The sequence below is a fragment of the Podarcis tiliguerta genome (genome assembly GCF_965153285.1).
Source record: "Podarcis tiliguerta genome assembly, chromosome: Z".
Classification (NCBI taxonomy): domain Eukaryota; kingdom Metazoa; phylum Chordata; class Lepidosauria; order Squamata; family Lacertidae; genus Podarcis; species Podarcis tiliguerta.
The window spans coordinates 45,634,503-45,659,672 of NC_139553.1; the positions used below are offsets into that span (position 1 = coordinate 45,634,503).

The 25,170-nt window shown below is 45.4% G+C and overlaps 1 protein-coding gene across 3 annotated transcripts; it reads right to left on the minus strand.

Moving 5' to 3' along the window:
- Positions 1-1,404: 1,404 nt before the first annotated feature.
- On the minus strand, positions 1,405-23,171 carry ZIC3 (Zic family member 3). 3 transcript variants are annotated; one of them, XM_083422478.1, is made up of 5 exons: positions 20,910-23,171; positions 19,271-19,434; positions 16,007-17,843; positions 3,494-3,575; positions 1,405-3,111 (listed from the first exon to the last, which is right to left on the minus strand). In XM_083422478.1, exons 1-3 carry the CDS (start codon positions 22,102-22,104, stop codon positions 17,658-17,660), a joined length of 1,545 nt encoding a protein of 514 aa, XP_083278604.1. In that variant the 5' UTR covers positions 22,105-23,171; the 3' UTR covers positions 1,405-3,111; positions 3,494-3,575; positions 16,007-17,657. The 3 variants fall into 3 exon arrangements, with proteins under 3 accessions (XP_083278604.1, XP_083278605.1, XP_083278603.1); XM_083422479.1 differs by lacking the exon at positions 3,494-3,575 and adding an exon at positions 12,905-13,077; XM_083422477.1 differs by lacking the exon at positions 3,494-3,575.
- Positions 23,172-25,170: the final 1,999 nt, after the last annotated feature.

The following is a 25,170-nucleotide window of genomic DNA, read 5'->3' on the forward strand; positions in this document are numbered from 1 at the left end:
TCTGTGGTGTTAGATCTACAACTATCTGCAAATTGTGATACTGAGGTTCTATTCTATTCTACAGTGGTACCTCAGGTTAAGAACTTAATTCGTTCTGGAGGTCCGTTCTTAACCTGAAACTGTTCTTATCTGAGGTACCACTTTAGCTAATGGGGACTCCCGCTGCTGCCACGCTGTCACTGCGTGATTTCTGTTCTCATCCTGAAGCAAAGTTCTTAACCCAAGGTACTATTTCTGGGTTAGCAGAGTCTGTAACTTGAAGCGTCTGTAACCCAAGGTACCACTGTATTCTATTCTATTCCGTTCTGTTCTGTTCCATTCCATTCATTATTTGTGGAACAGTCTCCCTTGGGAGGTTGTGGGCTCTCCTTCCTTGGAGGCTTTTAAGCAGAGGTTGGCTGGCTACCTGTCATGGATGCTTGAGCTGAAATTCCTGCATTGCAGGGGGTTGGACTAGATGACCCTCAGGGTCACTTCCAACTCTACAATTCTATGATTATATTAAAATCACCCATTTCTTCTACCAAAAATGCTCAGTGTGGCATATATGACCCTCACAACAACCCTGTGAAGTAGGTTAGGCTGAGAGTAAAGTTTTAAGGCAGAGTACAGATATGAATCTGGGTCTCCCTCGTTAAATCCTATCACTCTAAACCATGATGGGGAACCTTTGTCAGCCCGAGGGCCACATTTCCTTCCTGACAACCTTCTGAGGGCCACATTGTGGCAGAAGGAAAGGCAAAAGGAGGTGGGGCAATGAATGTAAATGTTACCTTTCTACAGCAGCCAAGTTTTGACGCATACTCACACACCCAGCTCTGTCCTCCATGTAGGCACACAAGAGATTGTTATCAGAGTTGAAGGGCACTTTTCCATCCAGGCAAAAACACTCGAAGAAAAGCCAGTGAGGAGTGTGGCCTGGGGAGAGTTGGGATGAGTGGGGGGGGATGTGATCTGGAGAGAGTCTGAATGGTCGTATGAGAGGTCATATAGGAGGCTCCCTTCAGTCCCTAGGCAGCAGGTCCTCATCACTGCTCTAAATGTTACGTCAAATATTGTGAACCCTATGGAATAATACCAACAAAGCTCAGGTGTCCCATTTGCCCCCAGTGTGCAGATTATGCCCAGTCACTGCTGACAAAGCCATTATTTCCCAGTAGCAAGGTTTCAGATAGAGATAAGGTGATGGGGAGCAGAAGCACCCTACTTTTTACACAACAGGAGGAATGTAGTTGAAAAGCCATCATCACAAAGTGAGCATTTTAAACTCTTGTTCCATCTTCCTCATAGCTCCCTCTCCCTCTCTCTCTCTCTCTTACTAAGATAACTGCATTCTGCCGACAGCTATTAACATTCCTGGAAATGAAAATGTTCGCAGTAAGATAATGAAAAACAGACACTTAGTAACAGTTTCATTTTGCATGTTTAAATATTCATAACTCTCTTCATAAAACCACATGTTTGCTCTCCTTAATGCTCAGGCAATTGTGTTTATGAAATGTCATATTTCTTGTACGCCTTTTCATTACGTCGTTTGCATTCAGTAGAGCACAACTTACACAAAACACTGAAGCTTTTGCTTTTATGCAAAAAGATTGGTCCAAATTGAGAACCAAAAATTATCAAACCTGTTGACAGGTGCAGGGAGACAGCCTGTCCATCTCAGTACAATAAAAACATTCACCAACATAGCTTTGACTTCAGACTTTGTAGGGGACATCAATAGAGATGTTCAGTGCATTTAACAAGGCATTGTGCTGTTAGAAAAGCATTTTCATTTCTTGGAAGGCAAGCAGATCTATAAAGCAATCTTAACATTAAAGTGAATAGTCCACAAGATTTCCCTCCCCCACTGGGAGAGGGAGAGGCAGAATTCCTTCCTTCTCCACCCCCTCCTGAACATATGTTGAAGATGGGATGGTCTCTTATTTGGCACAGGGTCAATAGACCTGATCCAGGGGCCACAAATCAGGAGCATGGAGTGGATTAGGGTGCACTGCTTTTCTGTCACTGGTAAACAGAAACCTTCTGTCTCATCCCTCCCCTATCCCAACTTAGCAATGGCCAAATAGATATACCGGTAACTCCAGTGGAGATCCCTCTGTGTGTGCACATGAGCGTGCCCACCTGCAATTTCTGGCATCTGTGTCTGCGCAGATGTGAATTCCGGTGCTGCAAAAGCGAGTCTCTGTGCTGGTTTAGCGCAGTGCGTGGAGACTCGCTGAGCGGGCGGCTCGGTTCGGGGTGGCTCATGGGCCAGTTAAACGACCCCCGTGGGCCGCTTGTGGCCCAGGGGCCTTAGATTGCTGACCCCTGCCCTAAGTCCTTGTATTGCACCCCTCTCTGCCTACTGAGACGGGCCCTTCTCCTTCCATAGGGCTAGACTTTCTGCCATCAGGACCACAAAGGCAAATACTAAAAAAAACGTGCAGAGCTCCTGAGACACCCCATTCTTGTGACAGAGATTGTAGCTTGGGGCTGGAACACATGCTTTTCATGAAGAAGGTCTCAGATTCATTCCCTGGCATCCCCAGCCAAAATATTCTGTTAGCAGGTAATGGAGATGGCTCCCTCTCTGCATGGAACCCTGGAGAGCTGCTGTCATTATTCAAAGCAAACAGTATTGGACAGAGCAGGAAGGCAGTCTGCCCTGGTTGAAGGCGGATTCCTAAGCTTGCCTGCCTATCACCATACTGAAGTTCATGTTTATGCCTTCCCTATATCTCACCAGGTGGCAAGATATGACAGAAGTGTACATACATGGCCTGGAGAAAGTGAACAGGGAATACTGTTTGCTAGAAACTGCAGTAGGAAACAGTGCTGTTGCACTCAGGTCCTACTTGCAGGTTCTTCCCATCAAGACATCTGGTTGGCCACTGTGAGATCAGGCTGCCAGGTTAGATGGGCTCCTCTTATGTCCTTATAACTCATTTTGGCTGCATTTGAATTTGATTGGGGTGCATTGGCAGTATTCTGTCTCACTTCCAGTCACCATGATTTAGGAAGGAGATTGGCAACCTGAAGCATGTCCAGAGGAGAATGACCAGGATAGTGAGGAATCTGGAAACCAGGTCCTATGAGGAGCAGTTGAAAGAGCTGGGTATGTTTACTCTGGAGAAGAGAAGAAGAGAAAGAGATTACGGTGGTCATCAAATATCAAAAGGATTGTCACAGAAAAAAGTGTTCTCTGTAGCACCAGAGGACAGGAGTAGAACCATCTAAAATTTAAGGACAAGACCATCTAAAATTAAAGGACACAGACCTAAAGTCAATGGGTCTACTATGAGTAGAACTTGGTTGGATTCAACCTCATTGGGTAGAAGCTGTGGGCAAGGAGATTTCTGCTAAGGTAACCCCTGGGAACTATAGTAAGTTAAGAGTTCTGGGAATTGGAACACTGAGGGGTAAAGTAATATTCCCAGGATTCTTTGGAGGAATGTATGGTGCATAGGATTGGCCCTACAGTGAGGCAACATGAGGCAGCTTCATATACCTTGAGGGAGGGTGCTGTCTTGTCCTTTCCCATGGGCAGCAAATTGTCTTGAGCCAGCCCTGATGACGCATGCATACACAGCCTGAAGTTCAAGCAAAGTGGAATCAGGATAAAGTGAACCAGAAAACGGTCACAAAGCTGAAAAGGGGGAAACACAGCAATTTGGCATGGTGAAATTCAAAGTTTTCATTAAAAAATAAGTGAGTGCTAGCCTCCCAGAATACATCTGTCGCCTTCTAGAAGAGGGTGGGATGTTTTTAATGTGTTTCTTCCCCCCCCCCTTCGTTTTGATGTATCTATGGGGGGGGCTTTCTGGTTGGTTGGTTGGTTGGTTTGTTGGTTGGTTGGTTGGTTGGTTGGTTGGTTGCTGCTTTGGATTGCCCTAGGCAAGATAAAGCGACTAACAAATTCAAATAATAATAATAAATTAAATTCAAGGGAAAATGAATCTGGAAACTCTGTCCCCAAAGAGCATCCCACAGTCTAGGTGCCACCCTAGACCCTCTCATATCTCATGATATCATGCTTTTCAACAGAGTAAGATCAGCTATTCTGCTGCAAGTCATCAAGAGTTGAGCAAGCAAACCATCAATTATATCTTTCTCCAATTCAGTCCCCTCCAACTATTATTTTTGATAATAATAGTTATTATCAAACTCCAACTCCCATCAACCCCATCCAGCACCCAGGCTTATGGGAAGTGCAGTCTAAAACAACTGGAGAGAACCCAGTTGCCAACTGGTTAGTCTATTGCATACATGGGAGCATCAGCTTTTGGCAACCTTCCTGCTTAGACATTGTAAAAATATTATTTGAAGGTTATCTTATGTGGGAGAGGGAGGATGTAACTGCATAAAAGTTAAAAACAGTACACTTATTTATTTATTTATTTATTCAGTTTATTTATTCAGTTTATATACCGCCCAAAGATCTCAAGACGGTGTACAACATTAAGAACATGTTTTACGGAGCATGACAATAAAAAAACAATACAAAGCATAATAATAGACAACATAATGATAAAATAATCATAATAACAGTCCCTTCTCCTCTCTCTCTCTGTTTCTCTCTCTCTCTCTCTCTCTCTCTCACACACACACACACACACCCCTTTAACAGGCCATAGATTATTTAATGGCCAAAGTCCTGGTTTAAGAGAAGTGTTTTCGCCCGGTGCCTAAAGGCATGTAATGGTGGCGCCAGGCGAGCCTCTCTGGGGACAGCATTCCACAAACAGTGAGCCACCATGGAAAAAGGTTGTTTTTGTGTTGCCACCCTCCAAACCTCTCAGGGAATGGGGACCTACAGAATGGCTTCATGTGACAAGCACAGATTGTAGACCTAGCAGGGGCGTAGTGAGGGGGCCAGGAGGGCCATAGCCCAGGCACACAATTTTGAGGGGCCACAAACCAGGCATCCCCATGTAGGGATCCCTCTTCCACCCTGCCTGCTGCCAGGGGCCTCTGGGCCCCATAGCCTAGCCTGGCCGCCACATCCTTGGCCCACTTGCTGAATGGCCACCTAGCCAGCATTGGGGGGGGTGCACTCTCCAAGGGCCGCATCAGCCAGCCAGGTTCCCCACTGTGCGGGCAAGCAGGTGGTGCATCGCAGTGCCATGAACTCTCCATGTCCCATGCCCACCTAGTGGCAACGGCAGCCAGGGCTGGGCTGAGCTGGCGCAGCAGATTTTCCTCACTCTCCGTGCCGTGCCCTGGGAGCCGGCAAAGGACGCAACACCACTGAGACCTAGGCTTCAACCCTAAAACAATAAAAAATGCTTGATACAGAAGTAAGTCCTGCTAAAAAGAGAGGGTGAATGCTAAGGCTCATAGTGGGTTTAAAATAGCCCCGCATTTAAAGCATCATTATACTGCTTTAAACTGCTTTAAAGAATCCTGGGAATTATAGTTTAAGAGAGAGTTGTTAGGAAAGCCCTGTGCCTCTCACAGAGCTACAGTTCCCAGAATTTCCTGGGAAGAGGGATTGGCTGTTAAGTCACTCTGAAGTCACTCTGGGAAGTGAAGCTCTTTGGGGGGAATAGGGGTCTCCCAACACTGCTTAGTGATCTTAAACTACATTTCCCAGGATGCTGTTAAAACGGTATCATTGTATTTTAAATGTGTGGTGCAGACGGGGCAATCATACAGCTCTACTGGAGCTGAGTGGTTAGAACATTAAGAAAAGCCTTCTGGATCAGGCCAATGGTCCATCTAGTCCAGCATCCTGTTCTCACAGTGGCCAACCAGATGCCTATGGGAAACATGCAAGCAGGACTCGAGCCCTAGAGAACTCTGCTGTCCTTCAGTTTCCAGCAACAGGCTTTCAGAAGCATTGCTGCTTCCTGCCCATCGTGGCTAGTAGTCATTGATGGCCTTATCCTCAATTATTTAGCTTAGCACAGCCTCCCCCAACCTGCTGCCTTCCAAATGCTTTGGACTGCAACTTCTTTCATTCCTGACCATCAAGCATGCTGGCTGAAGGTTTTGGGAGATGTAGTCCAAATCATGTGATTGGAGAAGGCTGGTTCAGTGCAAGTTGCTGAGCATTTCTAGAAGGTGGTGGAATTTTTTTTAGAAGTAAGGAAATCAAAATTCAGAACCAATAGATTTCATTGTAGACAAATTATGTATTCAATACAGTTCTCTTGTCATCATTCTGGCAGAAGAGAAACTTGAAAGTTTTTTCCTAAACCTAAAGGTTAATGGAAATGGATAGATTCCACCACAAATAGCATGTCACTTTTTAGGGTAAAGCAATCCTGAGCTAATATGCTGCATCCAGCTTATGTCTGAACCTAATAGTGACCCAGTCATATGTCCACATATATGTAAATTACTTCCTAGGATTTCATGAAGTCAGCTGATCATTCTAATTCCAAAAGGATTATAAAATGCCTCTTACTCCAAGCAACACGTGCTATTCTATTGCAAGAGCAACAGTTATAATTTGCCTCGGATTAAAATGCGTTTGTTCAAAATAATCAAAGCAAGAATTACTAACTAGGTTCTTCAGCTGCACCCCTCTCAGAAAAGTCGGTGGGGGGGTTGCTTTAGAGGGGGAAAAAGCAAGCAAGGTTTACAAGGTTTGGGTTTACAAGCTAGATATTGCTTGTACTCTGTTTATTTGGATGCCAGTGGACTGGATGAAAACCAGTCCAATGCCAAGAGTGAAACATCACAATACAGTAATGTAAAAATCTTCTTCATTCAAATTAGTTACCAGCATTCACATTATGGAGATAGATACTTGAATACCCTTTACCTAGAAGTAAGCCTCACGGAACTTAATGGGACTTACAGCCATGTATAGTCTAGGACTGTGCTGTGGATGTCCCATTTATACCAGTTTACATTAACACTGTAATATTGGGGTATATGAGGTATTAGGGAAGGACTAGTACCTTTGGTGGGGGCACATTATGCTCCTTCTGGGGTAGTTTGTCCACTGTGGATAAGAAGGAAGCCCATCTAGGAGAAGGAAAATTCTGACCCTAAATCTCCCTTGCCTTGTGGGATATCTTCAGGAGAAGAAAAGGCTCTGGAGTAAACCCTTCACAAATCCAGAGTGGAGTCCCTAAGATGGTTAGATGGCACCTTGTAGGCCTCCTTCTAGCAACTCCTGCAACCAAGCTGATGCCAAACATATTGCTCTGCTTTCCTTTGCACCACATCAAGAGGAGGGTATTGTCATTTGGGCAATCCAGGACCTCCATACATACTGCCCAGGCTTGCACCCTGGGGTGGTCACTTCAGTGCTGTAAACACAGCAGTTTGGCTTCATCCCCATAGGTGTATCTATCTCAAGACAGGTAGATGCCAACAGCAACATTAACATGGTCTGTTCTACTATTCCAGCATTTTCTATCAGAAGGACTATTGCACAGATACCAAAAAAGAAGGTTGTTTATTAGCTCAAGCTGGTCCTCTTTTCTTCTGGATTAATTAACCTGTTACCCCTGGCTTTGTACTAGAACTAAGATGAATATTTTAAAAAGCAAATTTGCATCTCAAATAGCAGATTAAAACATACTTCAACATTCACTAAGAAGACAGGCAGGGGTGTTGAAATAAAGGCAGCCATGTCTTCCATTTTGTCTTAATTTGGTCTTTGGCCTCCTTTGAACAAAGCCAGTTTGCAACCTTCTCCCACAGAGCCAGCATAGCCAGGAGGCAGGTGAGGCCCAGACCAGCTCATCCTTTTCACCACTGCAACCTGCTTCTTCACCCACCTCTCACTCTGACACAAAGAACAGAGGTGGTGTGAAAGAGCAGCAGTAGAAACCACTGCCTGCTTGCTCCTCGGCTCTCTGACTGACAAGCTGCAATAATGGCAGTAAAGAGAAATGTTTCTCACCCTCTTTCATCATACTAGAACTTGGGGGCATTCAATGAAGCTGAATGCTGGAAGATTTAGAACACTGGTGGGGGGATAAAATAGTTAAAACCATGGAATTCTCTTGCAGAAGAGGCCACCAAATCACCAACTTAGATGGTTTTGAAAGAGAATCAGGCAAATTCATTTAGCATACAGCAAAATCAGTATCTTACTAGCTATGAAGTTTATGATTTCCCCTCCACTATTGGAAGCAGTATGTCTCTGAATACTAGTTTCTGGAAATTGCAGGTATGGAGAGTGCTGTTGTGCACAGGTTCTGTTTGTGGGATTTCCAAAACATGTCTGGTTGGCTACTGTCAGAACAGAATGCTGGACTGGATGGGCCCTGGTCTGATCCAGCAGAGCGTTCTTATTAGAATATAAGGACAATAGACTCACTGGGTGGGGACTACAGACCATGTCTCACTTAAATGCCCTCTAATACCTGGAGTCAATAATCACAGTGGATAATCAATAGTGGATGAAGAATAGAAGTTACACCATAGGTCCTTCCATCTCTGTATTGTCTATGCTGACCAAAAGCTCTAGGATTTCAGAGCTGTAATCTTCCTCAGTCCCATCTGGAAATGCCAGTGATTGAATTTTGCACCGTATACACATTAATAAGACAAATCACAGTGTGTTATATGCCCAAAGAGTAGGTTCCCCAGCGGTGTAGCTAGCCGCTCAGGTGCCTGGTGCGGAGGCATGTCCTGCACCCATGGGGGCAGGGCAAGCCTCTCCCACAGTTAGAGCCTCTGCCCGGCTGAGGGAGAGGCAGTAAGCAGACACAAGTCCCACGCTGCCATTTCAGGCAGCGTGGAACCTGCAGGCTCCTAAGCCCCCATGTCACTCCTAAAAAGTTTCATGAGCCCATTTAAAAAAGAAAAAAACCACCTTATTTTGTCACACACACCCCCTCAGTGATGACACCTGGGGTGGGCTGCACCCTCCTTCCTCCGCCACTGGGTGCCCCAAGAGACACAAAACCTTGAGAAGGGCACATACATTTCCATAAAACCACACAGAGCAGCTCTCCAATTCAGATATTTGTTCTGCATAGCAATGCACTCTCAAATATAGCTGTTGTATATTGTCTGGAACAGACAAATCCTGGTCTACAAAACTCCATCATGCAGTTCTCCACCCACCTTTGTCACTCTCTGGCCCTGCTCACTCCTGGCATGAAGCACCCAGAACAGTTGCCCACAAGGAAATGCAGACCTCGGTCTGAGAAAAGGATTGTCCACCCCTGCCTTTGTCTAACAGAAGCCCTTCAATTCTAGCCAAGTGGAGGCTTCAAATTGTTCAGAAACTTTGCACATGCTCCAAGGCAGCAGCCCCAACCCAGCAATAGGCATTGAAATCAATGGGCATTTATGCATTCTCAGCTCTGTTCCTTTCTTAAAATGCTCACTCCCGACAACGGTCCCTTTGTATGATTATGATTCTAGGGCTGAATCCTGATTTCTGGCTGAAATTAAGATGCCTGGCACAGAGTTCCACAAAATGCATCCAGAAGGTCCCCCCTCGGTCAACCCGCTTCCCACAGCGTTGCTGATCGGTCTGGCTCCTGCTGCTTTCTCCTGGCTCTCTGCCAAAAAAGAGAAAGCAGCTGCTTTGGGGAGGCCATAGACAGCAACCACAACAACTCTCCCCCCCTCTCTCTCCTGCGCCGCACTCCACAGGGTATCCCCCCCCCTCCGAAAAATCTTCTGCCATTTGGCTTGAGACTTTGCAAGACCCAGCAATCTCTCTCCACAGTAAGCAGCTTCGTGTACTTATGATGACCTAGGACATCAAAACTGAGCCTTTGAAAATTGCTTTTAAAGGGGACAGAGCTGGGGGGGGGGCTTCTCTCTTCCACACACAGACACACTCCTGGCAATGTAGTCTGCAAGCTGGAATTCTGAATCAGTCTCCTCTGGTTAAATTTTTGCTGTATTAAACAAATAAAGTTGTTGGCTCTCAAAACCATTGCCATATTTCTGATCATCAGTGACTTAAGCAGGACAAAATGGGAAGAAACTGCAGGTCTTCCAGATTTATGGAGGAAGGGGTTGCTGGAGATGCCTCTCTCTGTGTGTCCAGCTATGGTATTTTCCTGTTGCGTGCAGGAGAGAGGTTAGTTATATTGGGTGCCCGTGGCTTTTAAGCCCTTGTCTATCTATAAATAAGCTGTCTTAGCAGAATCCTGAAAGCAACTTGTAGTGGAATGAAAATACAAGCCAATCCAGGCAGCCACTAATGGTAAAGGGCAGGTGTAGGGGTAGTGATAGGGTTGCCAGCTTTTTTAGCAGGACCTGCAGCTGCATCTTTAAAAGCAGCTCAAGGGACCAATATTCCCAAGGCATCCTGTTTCTCTCACCATGCCGTGAAAGGCCTTCTTTACTGGTTTCTGTACTGTGAAAAGCACAATAGCTGTGTTGAGCTGGTTTCCCCTCCGTGGCAGCTGCTAAGAAGATAGATGCAATCTCATTTTGGGCCAAAGTTAAGGTGTGCACCGTGGAATTTAGCGAGGCACCTCTGGAAGTATAAACATGCATAAAGACAGGTGGGTGAGGCTGGCAGCCTATATCTTAGCCTTCCCCAACCTGAGGCTTTGGACAACCACCACCATCCACTAGAGCCAGCACAAGAGAGAGCTACATCCCATGGATTTCAACTGAGCTTACTTCCACATTAAAGTATGTGATCCATTGCACTTTAAAATCACAATCCTCTTTGCAAAAAATGCCCAATTCTGTGTTTCCTAGGAAATAAGCACCACTTGTTTTGATGGGATATACTTCTGAGTAAGTGGCCAGAGGCACACTTACTTCAATGCATGGAATCGAAATGCAGAGCTTTCTCTTTGAGTAAACATAAATAGGCTAGGCCAGGCTGCTAAGGCTGCTATCCAATTCAGGTTCACCAGGCAGAGAGTAAAGTTCCATTTAACTCAGTGGGACTGACTTCTCTGATTCAGAGACAAGAGTGATAGTGGTATTGTACTGGGATCAGATAAATTTAGTTATGTGTGTATTTCTCTTACTCTGTTACATACCTATACAAAGGCCATCAATGAAGGAGGGATTATTCCATCTATTTCAGACTATTGCTAAGGAATACCTACACTTCTGGACAATTGGCTGTTCAATAAATGACAATCCTTATAGCATTGATATATATGCTTATTGTGGATCTTAACACACAAAGGGTGACCAGGATGCACCAGATTTGCATGCCAAATGCCATAGCCCTTTGCTAAACGAAATAAAGGATATCTGACCTAGGGTTGGAATATTGCACTAATACAAGATATTCAAGAAAAAGCTACACCACAAAAACATACTTTCAAAGAATTCACTAGAATTCTTTAATATATCTGCCCTGGCAATTTAGGCTACAGTCCTATATCATACACACAATTACCTGGGAGCAGGCTACATAGATTACACCTAGTAAGGCATCCATAAGGTTGTACTGTTAACATTGGACATACCTAAGAGCAGATCTTGTCCAATGCAAACCTAGGCATGTTCACTTAGAAGTAAATCACACTGAGCTCATTGGGACTTACTTCTAGGTAAGTGAGAATAGGATTGCAACCTAAGCCTTGCTGTAAAGCTTCCAACACACACAGAAATATTTTTCAACATTCATCCAAATATGAAAGGGTAGTCTCTTGCTCCCTTACACTAATTTTATAGCCCCCACCAAGCCAATTTTTCATGGAACCATCAAAGAATTTAGGAGGAATGTGGTATGGGGGGGGGACCCTTTCCACCTTTAATTTCCCCATCACTTCATATTTCTCTACGTCCTGAGCAAGGTCTCCACCTCCAGAATGGAACACAAACATGGACGAGCCTGAAAATCTCATTCACAGAGACAGGCAAGTATCAGTAGCACCTTTTCCTGGACTCTGCATATTGCACCATCCATCCAAGTGCCTCATCCCCACTTGCAACACAAAGGAATCCAAAGGAAGAGACTCAAGTACTAGTCTCCTCATGCAGATTTCTGGCCATGGAACTATCACCTGGGGATGGGGAAGGAAATGAGGGATGGGGAGATATACATGAGCATGCCCACAGGCCACAGAATGCACCAAACTAATAAGTAAACCAGCTTTCATGAGAAAAGTGGTGCAGTTCAGATCTATTGAAATAAAGGCTGCACTCTTGTAAGTAAACCCCATTGAAAAGTGGGGTGTGTGCTTCTGAGTAAACATGCATTGGATTATACATGGGCTAGCATTTTATCCAATATCCCCAAGAGCGTTGTTGACAGTAACCCTTAAACATCTATGCTGTTGCTATGGCCATATTTAAGAACAGGAAGCATTAACAACGAGACATAATAACGTAACAGTAGACTGTCAAAAATAATTGTATATCAATGACAAAACATACAGTTTTCATATTTATAATATCAGGCCCAATCTATCCAAAGGGATGCCTTTTTAAATCCCACTGATTTTTAGCTGAAGAATTGCACACAGGTGCTTAAAGTGTAATCCTCTCTACATGTCTACTCAAAAGTATGTCTTACTGTGTTGCAAAGCTCTTACTGCCAGGGATTTGGGTACAGAATTGTAGTCTATTGAGTTGCAAATGCTATGAATGCTGACATGAGAGTAAGTCACACTTAAATTAGTGAGACTTTAACTTCTACATCGTTATGCTCAGAACCACCCTGATTTGTTGAAATAAACCAATCTTCCAGATGTTGTTGGACTCTAAATCCCATCAGTTCCTGCCAGTGTGGCCAATGGTCAGGGATTATGGGAGTTGTAGTCCAACAAATACCTGGAGGGCCACAGGTTCCTTATCCCTGAATTAAATATTTGATTTCTTTGTGTGAAATGTTGTCAGAAACCAGAAAATAAAACCATAACGATAATCCTAAACAATAAATAGGTGGAGGAAGGGTTCCATATCATGGGATTCAGATTAATAGACCGTCCACTGCAACCAGTTAGCAATTTTATAGCCAATTCCTCCCCCAGGAAAAAAAATCCTCCAGGGAGGCTATGTTCACAAAATGTCTCACCTTTTTAAGATTTTTCCCTTATCCAAATGCAGAGATACTTCCTGAATTGCAAAACTGGTAATAATAATTTTAAAAATCCTACATGGTGATCAGGTCCACAGGGAGTGATTTCCTCCTGGTCTGTTCTGCACATAGCAAAGGAAATACTTTCACAGCAAGCCCGCAAAGAAATGCTGCAGAAAAATATATATTATATACTAATAAAAAAATAATTACTTATTTTATGTATGTGCTTAAACAAATGGGGAACGAGAGAAATAAATTGGAAAGAAAAGATTAAAAGGGCAAAATTCTCCATTTCAAAGAGGCAAACTTCCAATCTCTCTGTCTGTCTGTATCCTCTGTAGATCCAGCCTGTGAGGCTTCACTACAAAAGGTCACAGTGATGCCACTTGCTGCCTAGTACGTATATTTACTCAGAAGTCCCACTGGCTTTAGTGGTGCCTCCTCAGCTCTGCATGGCTATACTTCCAAACATACTGGTTGCAGTGTAAGGCCATTCCCAAGGAGCAAGCCCCATTGAGTTGGATGGACGGGGACTTACCTCTGAGCCAACATGCTCAGTATGGATTGCAGCCTCACATCACAAGCCCATGCCTGTCTACTCAAGAGATAAGTACATAGGAAGGAAACCCTGCCTTACTACCAGTGTGGTGTCTGGGTGGAGACCAGGGTTCAGATGCCAGGTCAGCCATGAAGCATTGAGGGTGACCTTGGGGCAGTCCCCCAGTGGCGTAGCGTGGGTTGTCAGCACCCGGGGCAAGGCAAGTAATTTGCACCCCCTAACCCGTGGATTTGCGCCCCCTAACCTGTGGATTTGTGCCCCCTAACCCCCAGATGTTGTGCCCGGTGTGACCGCCCCCCCTGCACCCCCCACGCTACGCCACTGCAGTCCCCCCCCCCATTGGAACCCTACCTGGCTGGGTTGTTGTGAGGATTGAAAAACGAGGAAGGGGAGAGCAGCAAGCAGGTGGGGTGTATGGAAATAAATAAATCCAATCAATTAACTGACTAGAGAGTAGGCCCCATTCTGCACAGCAAGACAGACTTCTGAGTAAAGATTCTGATTATTAGGCTGTCACTGAACAAAAATAAAAGCTGCTCCATAATTATTCCTCACCCCATCTCCCTTGCCTGGCCGAGGGCTTGAACCGCGGAAGGGGCCTTTGGCTGAGCAGGCCAGGAGGTTTTCCTCATTGCCAAGTTCAGACTGAGGTACAGGGGCCGCTAGGGGCAACCTACCCCCAAGCCAACTGGGTCCGCAAAGTGAAGTGTGTGTTGTGGGGACGGGAAGAGTGGGTGGACGTCACTTTCTGAGTTGCCTCTGCGAAGGTGGCGGGTCAGGGTGGGAAGCCTAGTATCCCCTTCCTTATTAACAATCTTCCTCTCTTTGACTGAACTAACACACACACACCCCTCCCCGTGAGAAGCATCCAAACACCACCGTTGCCTGGAGCAGGGGGGAAAACAGCCAAAGTGGCTGGGAGGGAGGGAGGGTCTATTCTCGCCCTCCCGATCACCTCCCTCTCTCTCCTCCACCCCCCCCCCCACGCCTTCAAGAGAACAGGCTTGGAAGCAGATTACTGTATTCCCTAGACTCAACGGCTCTTGTCTCTACACACGAACGCCTTTGGAATCGGAATATTCCAGGATATTGCGCCAGGATATTCACACACACACACCCCTCCTTTCAAAGAAAAAAAAGAAAAGCCCGGTCGTTTAATCCGAAGCGGCCTTGATTCGGTTTGTTCCGACGGTTCCCAGCGAGTAAAAGCCAACGCTAAAATCATTAAGACTCTAGTTCACCAAAGCAGTCCAGAATTGAGTCCCTTGTTGCATTCTGTGTAGCCACGGATTCCCCACGTGCCCTCAGGTTTCTGTGCAAAACCGCTTCGGTTTCCCCCCTAGAGCTGGATCCGGCTAGACAAAAGCGCGAATGGTTTGTTTGCTTGTGTTTAAAAAAAAAAAAAAAAAGGCACGCCGGCAAGGAAATCCGATTTAATGCGTGGTCGGGAGATTTGCGGGTTTAAAAATAAAATAAAATTGCAGGCCTGGTCTCTGGCAGCCAGCGGGGCTAGCTTTTGAAACTCGGAGAAAAGTTTTTTTAAAAACTTTCGGCGCAAGCGAGAGGCCTCCCGGAGACTGCAATGACCAACTGAGATCAATTGAGCCAGAAAATTAGCCTACAAGCCAATTTCATTCATTTGACTCCCAAGAATCCTCAACGGGCTAAAATCAAGAGGCTTCTAATTAGTACTAGCTTCTTTGTAAATTTTCTACCTCCAAAACAACATAATCCCTTTCTCAAAATCCATGTGTTTGTTTCCTGGATACCATTTGTTTGTTTCCTGGATACCTTATATTCAAAAGGGGGGGGGGGTTGAAGCCAGGTGCAAATGTCCTTAGTCCTCTTGACTGATTATTTAGGCATCAATACTACCATGCATTTTCAGTACACATATTTCTGATATCACAACGCTAGAGGAACATGACCTAAAGCCCAGATGAACATGGATTATATTTGACCAACCAACAGATGGAAGACACCTAGTGAGACCCTTTCCACCAAGTGTATTTAGCAATAAATCAATAGAAATACTGTACTACAAAGAGGCCCTAATTTTTTGCGCACATTTTCCTCAACCCCCTACACACGCACACATGCACACACCCACAATATAGCTGCCAACTATGGATGCAGCCATGCATAGCCCCCCCACTTCCCCTTCTATGACATTTTAGCTTTTATTTTCAATATTCTTTACAATGCTGTATAATAATGGAATGCTTCAAAGTGCAACATATTTTTTAAAAAGAAACAATAATTCACATTCTGTGCTCAGTTAATAGAGAACCACATCAACCATTACCAACTTGAGAGTAAGTCCCGCTGAAAAATTAAAGAGCCTTGCTTCCTGTTAATTTAGTTTAGGACACAGAATAAGACATGAAAACTAGCTAGATAGGCAGGCAGGCAGGCAGAATATTAATATGGGACTGTGAAATTAATTTGGGAGTGTATTTTTGTTCACATTCACCAAAGACACACATAAAGCATATTTCCCATAGGCACCCATAATTCAGAAAACTAATTCCGTTTACCTTTTGGTGTTTACATGTGTCTGTCAAGGCAGATTTAGAGCCTCTAGCTCCTCCCTTCTTCGTTTGAAGTTCAAGATGTCCAGGCCACTAAGTGAATTGTGAACCCCATGTGTGGTGGAGGAGATTCCAAGAAACCATTATAAGACATTTGCAGTGAGGACAGGCAGGTCATCATCTAAACAGGGGTGGGAGCGGGGAGACACACACACACACACACACACCCCTCTTTCTTCCCTCCGACCCACCCGTGGTGAGAAAGAACCAAACACCATAAACCTTTCAAGCAGGGGTGGAAGGGAGGCAGGGGTGGTCAGCATTTCACATAAATAAAGGAAAATTGGAAGTGAGGTGATGAGATCTAGCAAATTGGGAAGCATTTTACAAAATGGAAGACACACCCCTTGCTTCTTTTTAGATTTGCTTTTTGCAGCTGTGAGTCCCGTCCCCCCCAAGGCAGAAATTTTGAAAAAGACATGGGGGAGGAAAAAGATAGAAGGAAAACATTGGAAAGAAATGGATTCTACTGTGTTATTTCCAAAACAATAAACTTTTAATGCTAAAGCAGTTATATAACCAAAAAGCTGTACAGAGTTTGTCTGGATTTTGTTTGTTTGTTAGAAAACAAAATTTCTTCTTTTTTTGTGGGGTTTTTGTTTTGTTTTTTTCCTCATAAATATGTTTCCGTTTCCGGCACTTCTCTCAATAATTAAATTACAATTGATAAATATGGCATCATGGATATGTATTTACAAAAAAAAAAAAGTTATTACAAAAAGGCAACTGTTTATACTAAACCGCCATGAGCTGAGTGAAATTAAGATTACATTTCCCCCTCCTGAAAAACATACTGAAGAACACCCCTGGCCCATTCTCAAATCAGATGAAATACATTCACAAGTGTAATGTTTTAGAGAGTGAGAAAAAGGTAGGAGAAAAAGAGACAGAAAGACAGAGAAAGAGAGAGAGAAAGAAAGATTTCAAGACAATACAGGACTTTGGCAAGTTTTAAGACTGTGGTTGTTGTTTTTTCTTATTATTTTTAATAATCACAACTAAGGCCAAGGGGAAAAGTCAGTTTTCTGTTTTTCAAAATCCAACCCCTCCAAAAAAGAGAGAGAGAGAGAGAGAGAGAGGAGGGGGTATATATCTATTGGAAGTTAAATCATAAAGTGTAAAAGTCAGTTCGTTGTTTTTCAACATCCCACCCCAAAAAGGAGTGGGTATATATCTATTGGAAGTATATATTTACAAAAGGCAAGAATGTTGGGAAATAAAGGGAGTGGTATTGAAAGGTGAGTTGGAAGAGGGATTTAAAAAAAGAAAAAAAAGAAATAACCATCAATGCAGAAAAATCCTGAGAAAAATAGAGACAAAGTCCAGCCTCCGGCTTTTGGATAGGGTTAAAAAAAAAATCGCACCCTTGCCACCACTTGTTTGTTGTTGTTGTTGTTGCTGCTGCTGCTACTGTAGTTGTTCCTCCTTCATTTTTATTTTATTTTTATTTTTTGTCCTGCAAACTCCAATGACAGGCCAAAGATGAATCCGGTGTCCTTTGATGTCAACAGGAATGCTTTTGGTACAGTCTGGTTAGCCTGGGTTTTGTTGTTGTTGTTGATTTTGTGGGGGAGGAGAGGAGTTGAATTTGTCCTCATCAGACATACCACTCATTAAAGTTGGGGGGCAGTTCTTGGTTGTGGCTGGGGTTGGCGGTCTGAACAGCTGCTGCTGCTGGTTTGCTGGAGTCCTTGCTGCTGGCAGCCACAACGGCTGGCGGGGTGGAGGACTCATAGCCAGAACTAGCCGCCGGAGAGGATTCCGACCCTTGGCTCTCATGGACCTGAAAAAAGAAGGCAGAGACAATTGCCACAAGTCCAAGAGCAAGGAACTCTGTTCTTTTTTGCCAGTGGACAGAAGGGGAGAGTTGATTTACAGTGAGCCACCAATCAGTGTGTGTGTGTGTGTGTGTGTGTGTGTGTGTGTGTATATACACACACATACACACACACAACTCATTTTATATATATATATATATATATATATATATATATATATATATATATGCTATTTGTTTATTTTTAGAAAATTACTGGATAAGTGGAAAATATGGCCAACCTGCCAAGCTGATCCCATAATTAAATATGGGATGGAAAGGGTAAATTCTGGAAGAAATCCCCAACAACAACACCTTCTATAAAAACAGAAACAGGATAGCACATTATTAGATGAGCACACTATACTGGAAATCAGAGCACTGTTTTATACCTAGTGGCTTCAAGCACTACTGTTCGCTATAAGTTATTTTTTAAAAAGATTTTATATTTCAGGAGCAGATTATATATGTATATGCACTTAATATTTTAAATATGTGTGGATGGATATCAGATGACTCTGCACTCCGTTCCAACCCCCCACACTCTCACAAACTCAGCGGCCAAATTTACTCATTCATAAACCAGGATTGGAAGCTTAGCAACTATACATGATGAAATGTTATTTAACAAGGGAGAACAAACCAGGCACTTGAGACAAACTGCTCCTTCTGCAAGACGGCCCCCTCTCTGGCCAAGCCAAAGCTTTTTGAAAATTACAAAATAAAAAATAAAAATTTAAAAACAGCATGCGCAATTCCTTTTATTTTCATTTCACTGAGGCAATCATTACTTGAAAGCCCAGGGAAGAGCCTTCTACTTTTTCACCAGCAGAATAGCCAGGGTTCTTTTCAATATGGAAATGTATCAAACTGGAAGGTTATACACACAGAAAAACACTCCATGGGTGTATATGTCCAGACACACAAAATCAGCATATGGGCATAGGATTAGGCATAAAATATACATACATGTATAACTATATAGATTGATACATGTGTAATTAATTACATACATAATATAAACGCACATGAAGGCACGTGCATATATAGTTCCAATTACATAAGCAGATAAATCACTATAGAACTATATTATGTATTTTGTACACATGTATAATATAAATAGGTATGCATTCAGGAATAATACAGATGCTCTCAAACACACAAATTAATAAATTAATAAATAATTGATTAATTGATAAGCATATATAACCATAAACCACACACACGTGACTTTTATTTATATCTATAAAAACAGAAACAGAAATACAGATGCGTCTGTAAACATTCACTCCATATGCCCACACACTACATGAGAGCGGGGGAAGAGGGTGGTCAGATCTCACCAAATTAAGGGAGCCATGGCGAAAGCAAGGTCCCCAGGAGGAATCCTTTACCTTCATGTGCTTCCTTAAGGAGCTGGGGTGGGTGTAGGACTTGTCGCAGACTTTGCAGATGTATGGCTTGTCTGATGTGTGGACGTGCATGTGCTTCTTTCGGTCGCTGCTGTTTGCAAAACGCCGGTCACAGCCTTCAAACTCACACTTAAAGGGCTTCTCTCCTGCAAGTAAAAAATAATAAATAACCAGAGATTGGGCCACTTGTTTCGTAAAGAAGAGACACAGTAGTAGGATGGAGGTACAGAATGGTTTAGGGCTTTTCCCACTAACTCCCCACTCCCTTTCTCTCTTATCACACACAAGCACACCTTTTCTGCCTACAGCAAAACTTTCTTCTTTTTCTTTGCAGCTTTTGGGCTCCCTGCTGCTCCTCTGCCTGAACTCTCTCGCTCTTTGTACACAGACAGGTTTCTGAATTTTAATTTTTTTTAAAGTAGGAGAGAGCAAGGAGGAGCCAAGGGCTCTGGGCTGGTGAAGGGACACCAGACAGTTCTGAGACAACAGAGTTTTGAAACTTTGTAGTTCAATTAAAGGGCCCTTTTGTAGCTTTTAATTTCTGCCTTTGAAATGCTACGGGCTTTCCTTAAGCTGACTGTTAAAAATGAGATGAGAATTGGATGCTTAGATTATTTGGGGCAGGAAGAAAAGGAGGGGAGGGGAGAGAGAGAAAGCGGAGAAGAAAACTCCCCTGAAGATAAATTGTGGAGATCCAGACAGTTTTATAAGATGTACTCAAGAAGGCAATAATGTGTGTTGGATTGCTGTTTCCGTCTAATTCTACGCTAGTTTTTTTGTAGAGGACAGAACCGTTTATTTCTCTTTTTTCCATGCTTTTTTTTTTTTTAAAAAAGAATGCTTTGGACAAAAAGTATCAGTGATTTAATTAGAAGATGTGCCAATCAAGGCATTAAGAGAGCGGGCGAGAGCGGAAGTAACCGAAAATTAGATTGCATTAGCATTTGTATGGTTTCCTCAACAGGATGTCTGAGGAGAGCTCAGTCTCTTTCTCTTTCTCTTTCTCGCAAAAAGCAACACACACAGCTCCAGTGATTTTTGTTTCCCTCGCATTACATCCAGAGGGAGAGAACTCCGTGAGATGGGGGGGGGGCGTGTACAGGGGTGGCTAAAGAGTTGCAGATGAAAAGAAAGCTTCGGAAATATCATCTTCAGAAGTAAAAGGAAAGTTTTTAAAAAAATAATCAGTCAGGAATTATTTCTCTTCTCGTTTGAAATCGACAAGGAACCTCCGTGAAACTGACTTTCACCGCGTAGGGGTGAAAAGAGTATTTTAAACGCCTAAACAGAAATAGGCAAAAGCAAACCAAGCGTTTTATATAGTTTCAGATTATTTCTACCCACCTTCCCCAAGCTCTGATCCTTCAGACCTCCAGAGCCATACAGAGCAACCTTTTGGCGCGCTCTGCTTTTTTTAAAAAAAATCTCTACCCAGAACAAAACCAAAATTATTAAAAATAAGAACCTGGGGTTTTAATTTTGTTGTCTTCTGCTCAGGATTATTGCTGGTTAGATAGATGCATACAACTGTATCGGTGGGTATATATTGTTGGATATATACATATATACATATATACATACATGTCCAAGGGTGGTGTGTCAAGGGTGTGCCTCGCCTTACCTGTGTGCGTCCTCTTGTGGATCTTGAGGTTCTCCGACCTGGCGAAGATCTTCCCGCAGCCGGGAAAGGGACACGGGAAGGGCTTCTCGCCGGTGTGCACGCGGATGTGGTTGACGAGTTTGTATTTCGCTTTGAAGGACTTGCCCTCGCGGGGACATTCCTCCCAGTAGCAGATGTGGTTGTTCTGCTCAGGGCCTCCGACGTGCTCCATCGTGACGTGGGTGACCAGTTCGTGCATGGTGCTGAAAGTCCGGTCGCAGCTCTTTTTGGGTCGGCTCAGCGGCGGCTGGTGAGGCTGCTGTTGCTGATGCGGAGGAGCCGGAGGCTGCGACAGCTCCTCGATCCATTTGCAGGAGAGCTCCTGCTTGATGGGCTGCCGCATGTAGCGGAAAAAGGCTCCCGCGCCGTGGTGGTGGTGACGGTGGTGAGCCGCGGCGGCGGCGGCCGCCACGTTCATGCCCCCCATGTTCACATTCATGGGGCTGTAGTTGTGGAACTGAGCCGGGCCCCCATAAGGGTCCGCGCGGGGGCTGGAGACTCCTCGGTACGTCTCCGGCCTCCCGAAAAAGTCCCCCCGCAAGCCCAGGTGCATCTGCCCGTTCTCCACGTGCCCGGTCGGGGAGGTGTGGCTGGGGTTCTGATCGTGCAAACTCGGAAACAGCAAATAGCCTCCAGGGCTGTCCGGGATGCCCGGAGGAGCGTGGAGCCCGCTGGGCGCATTGCCGCCGAAGAGGCCGTGCTGAGCTGCAGCCGCAGCCGCGGATCCCCCTCCTCCGCCACCGCCGCCGCCGGCGGGGGAATCCCCGAGCGCGGATCCCCCGCGGTTGCGGAAGAGAAAGTCCCGCGTGGAGTTGAAAGCGGCCGCGGCTGCCGCGGCGGCATAAGAGGAAGGCACCTGGCCGGCGTGGTGAGGGTGAGGCGGGTGCGGAGGGTGGCGGTGATGGTGATGGTGATGGTGCGGGTAGCCCGACGCTTGCGGCGTGAAAGCAGAGCCTTGTCCCGACGCCAGCTCGTGGGGCGCTGGGCTTATTTTAAAGGACGAGTCCCCGAAGGGGTGGTTGAGCCCCATGGCCGCAGCGGCGGCGGCGGCAGCGGCATCGCGGTTCGCCACGTCGTGCGGGTGGTGGCACGGCGCTCCGAAGCCCCCGACTCCCAGCGCGGGGAACTGAGGCCCGCCGTCTAACAACATGGTCATAGTCCGCCTTGAGAGACGCAGCAGAAGCAGAAGGAAGAGGAACCGCGGGGAAGATGAAGAGGACGAGGCGGCCCCACGACGGCGATCTCCTCCCGCGTCTCCTTTTCGCCCCCTTTCCTGCCCCCCTCCCCAACTTCCAAATAACAACAACACGAGCTCTCCAAAGCTTTCGATCTCCCCCTTCTCTCTCTCTCTCTCTCTCCCCTCCCCACTACTAGCTCAGCCCCACACAATGGAGAGACAGGCAGGAGGGCTCGCGCGCCAGCCCCACGAATGCCGCATTCACACGCGCTCCAAACCTTTCACAAATAAGTGGTTGGGGGGGTTGGAGAGAAGAAGAGAGGGGGGTAGAGAAAACAACAACTGAACAACACCCGCTCCCCAAAAAACAGTCCCCCCAAACCCCACCCACTAGCCCTAAATGGCTACGAACGGAGGCACCCCCTCTGTTCCCCCCCACAGACTCGCACACACAACCCCTGGGGGGATCCCCGCTGCCTCTTTCCCCTCCTGCCTTCCAGGAGGGCGCCCTCCACTCCAACTGAGCGACGTCCTTGCACTGGCTAAAGTCAGGCGCTCCTCCCTTCCTAACACATATGGAGAGGGGGGGAGAAAGAAAAAAGAGAGGGAGAGGAAGGGCGAGGGACGCTGAGAGGGAGAATACCCAACTCCGAGAGGCAGCTTCCCTGCCAGCCAATGGGGAACCGCCTGGCTAGCCGTCACCTGACCCCCAGCTGGCCTGCCCATTGGACCAAACCAGCCTGATTGACAGCGTTTAACATTGAATATGGCAGCTGCGTTTAAGCCCTGCGCTCTGATTGGCCCGGCTGGGTTTAGTGAGGCGCAGGTAAGGTTAAAGGGTGTCCGCCAACCCCCAAATGTTTTGTTTACTGGAGATGCAGCGGGCGGCTTTTGCGGGGGAGCAGAGAAGAGGGCTTGGGGGTGGAGATGATGGTCCTGGGTTTAGGGGCAAATTACTTGTGCATCATTCTTACCCAGCCCAAAGCAGAAAGGGAGGGGGAGAAAGGATGACGCTCTGCCTGTATAGTCCGATTCCATCAACCGCTGCGCCGTTAATATTTAGGAAGAAAATTCCAAATCCTTTGAAGCTGTCCCTGCATTGCCCCCACCACCCGCATTTGCCCCTTATAGGACTCCCTTTGCTTCCCTTCAGCCCTAGCCATTTCCGTTTGTTTTCTGTAACAATTCCTCGAAAGCACTGTAGCAACACACTTCTCTTGAAAAATAAAATAAAATAATAACAAGAAAAGTCTTTAAAGAAAAGGATGGAGGAAAACCGGAGTGGGGGTGGGGGGGGAGATGAACTTACAGAGATGAAAAACTTAAAAGACAGGGCAAGATGCTTCCAAAGACGTCAGAACTCCCCCTATTTTCGTGCCTCGGGGCAGGCATGGCAGCGAGACCGACGAGGAAGGACGCGGATCTATCCCCGACGGCACCGCGTTCAAAGCGGGGACTCTTTAAACCTGAGATGATTTTAATAATGATGATCATAATCAGAGCAACGACAAGAAACAGATTTTAAAAGTAATGATGATGTCGATGGCGTAAGGAAGGACACACACACACACACACACATACACACTCCCAAGAAAACCGTGCTTGAGAAAATTGTTTTTAAAACGACAAAAACCCTCCGTTTGTTTATCTTTTTCCTTATTGCACATGTCCAAAGCGACCTTCGGAGTAAAATCTGTTTGCATGTGTAGAATGTATATATAGATAGATTTTTCATTTTGTTTGTATTTTTACTACGAATCATTTGAGTCTTTCTTTATTCATCGTCCCCAACCACCCCCACCTCATCTTCGCGCTCGAAGTGGAAGAAGAAACTTCAAAATCTTTGGGGGGGGGGTGAGGGGGAGCATAAGAAAGAAGGAGGGAGATGAGGAAGAGTTGAAACATCTGAAAGGCAAGGCAACGTGTTGTCTGTGGTTTAGGGTCCCTGGTTCTCTGCTTATGGCTCTCCAAGGCAAATATATACACATCTTTTCTTTCGAGCAGAGAACGTATAATGTTATCCCGAAACCTGAAGCTAGCGGATCAAAGGCTCGCTTGGTATTTATTTATTTATCTGTTAATTTATTTGCAGCGCAACGTTTTAATGTTGGGAAATGACGGTCCTCTGTGGCAGCCGGGCTTCACCCCTTTCATTTTCCCAACCCCCCGCTCGCGTCCCACCGTCCTTCAAGTCTCAATAAATCCACTCATTTTCTCGTTCTGGAAAGCATTTGCAAAGAACGATGGGGGGGAAGCAAGTGTGGAAAGAAAAGGGCTCGGAAAGAGAGATGCCAGTAATTGTAATATCCTGAGATTCGCCGAGCCCCGAAGTCTCTCCATTGAAGGCCCCTCACAGGATTTGCCGCCGCCTCTCCGCAGGAAACATACAATCTGATCAAGTTCAGAAGCGCGTTGAGAAGAAGGAGAAGAAGAAGAAGAAGGGAAGGGGGGAGTGCTTCAAACAGCGCTTTTATAAAATACAGTCCCCTTTTCACGTCCTCCCCCCCCCACACCCAACACCAACCCTCAGAAAGGGGGGGGGAGAGAGACTTCACATTCTTTATTTTAGGGGTCTGGCCAAAAGGAGACAGAATGAGCGACCTGAAGACAGACTCAGACAGGAGGGATTGTTTTTCTACATATATATTGTTTTTCTACGCACACACATACATACACCCACCCACCCACCTATAAAACTTAGTCACTGGAGTTCACATCCTACCAATCCCCAAAGCCCCCCTCCCTCCAGAGCAGCCCAGGAAGGTGAGTCTGTTGCTTTCAGAAATCGCTGCCGATTTGCTTTATTACTTTACTGATCAACTTACCTATCTACCTACCGAACTACTTATTACCAATCCTTTCTTCTCTCCTGAAGACAGAAAATGCAAGGGGGCGGTGGCGAAAGGCTTTGTTTTTCTCTCTTCCTGGGAGGGGATGTTTGTTTGGGAAGGGAAAGTTTTGGGGTTTCGCCTCCTTCCTATTGGAAGTTTCACTCGAACGGGGCAATGTGTGTGTGTGAGGTTGCTGTTGTTATTATTCATCCAT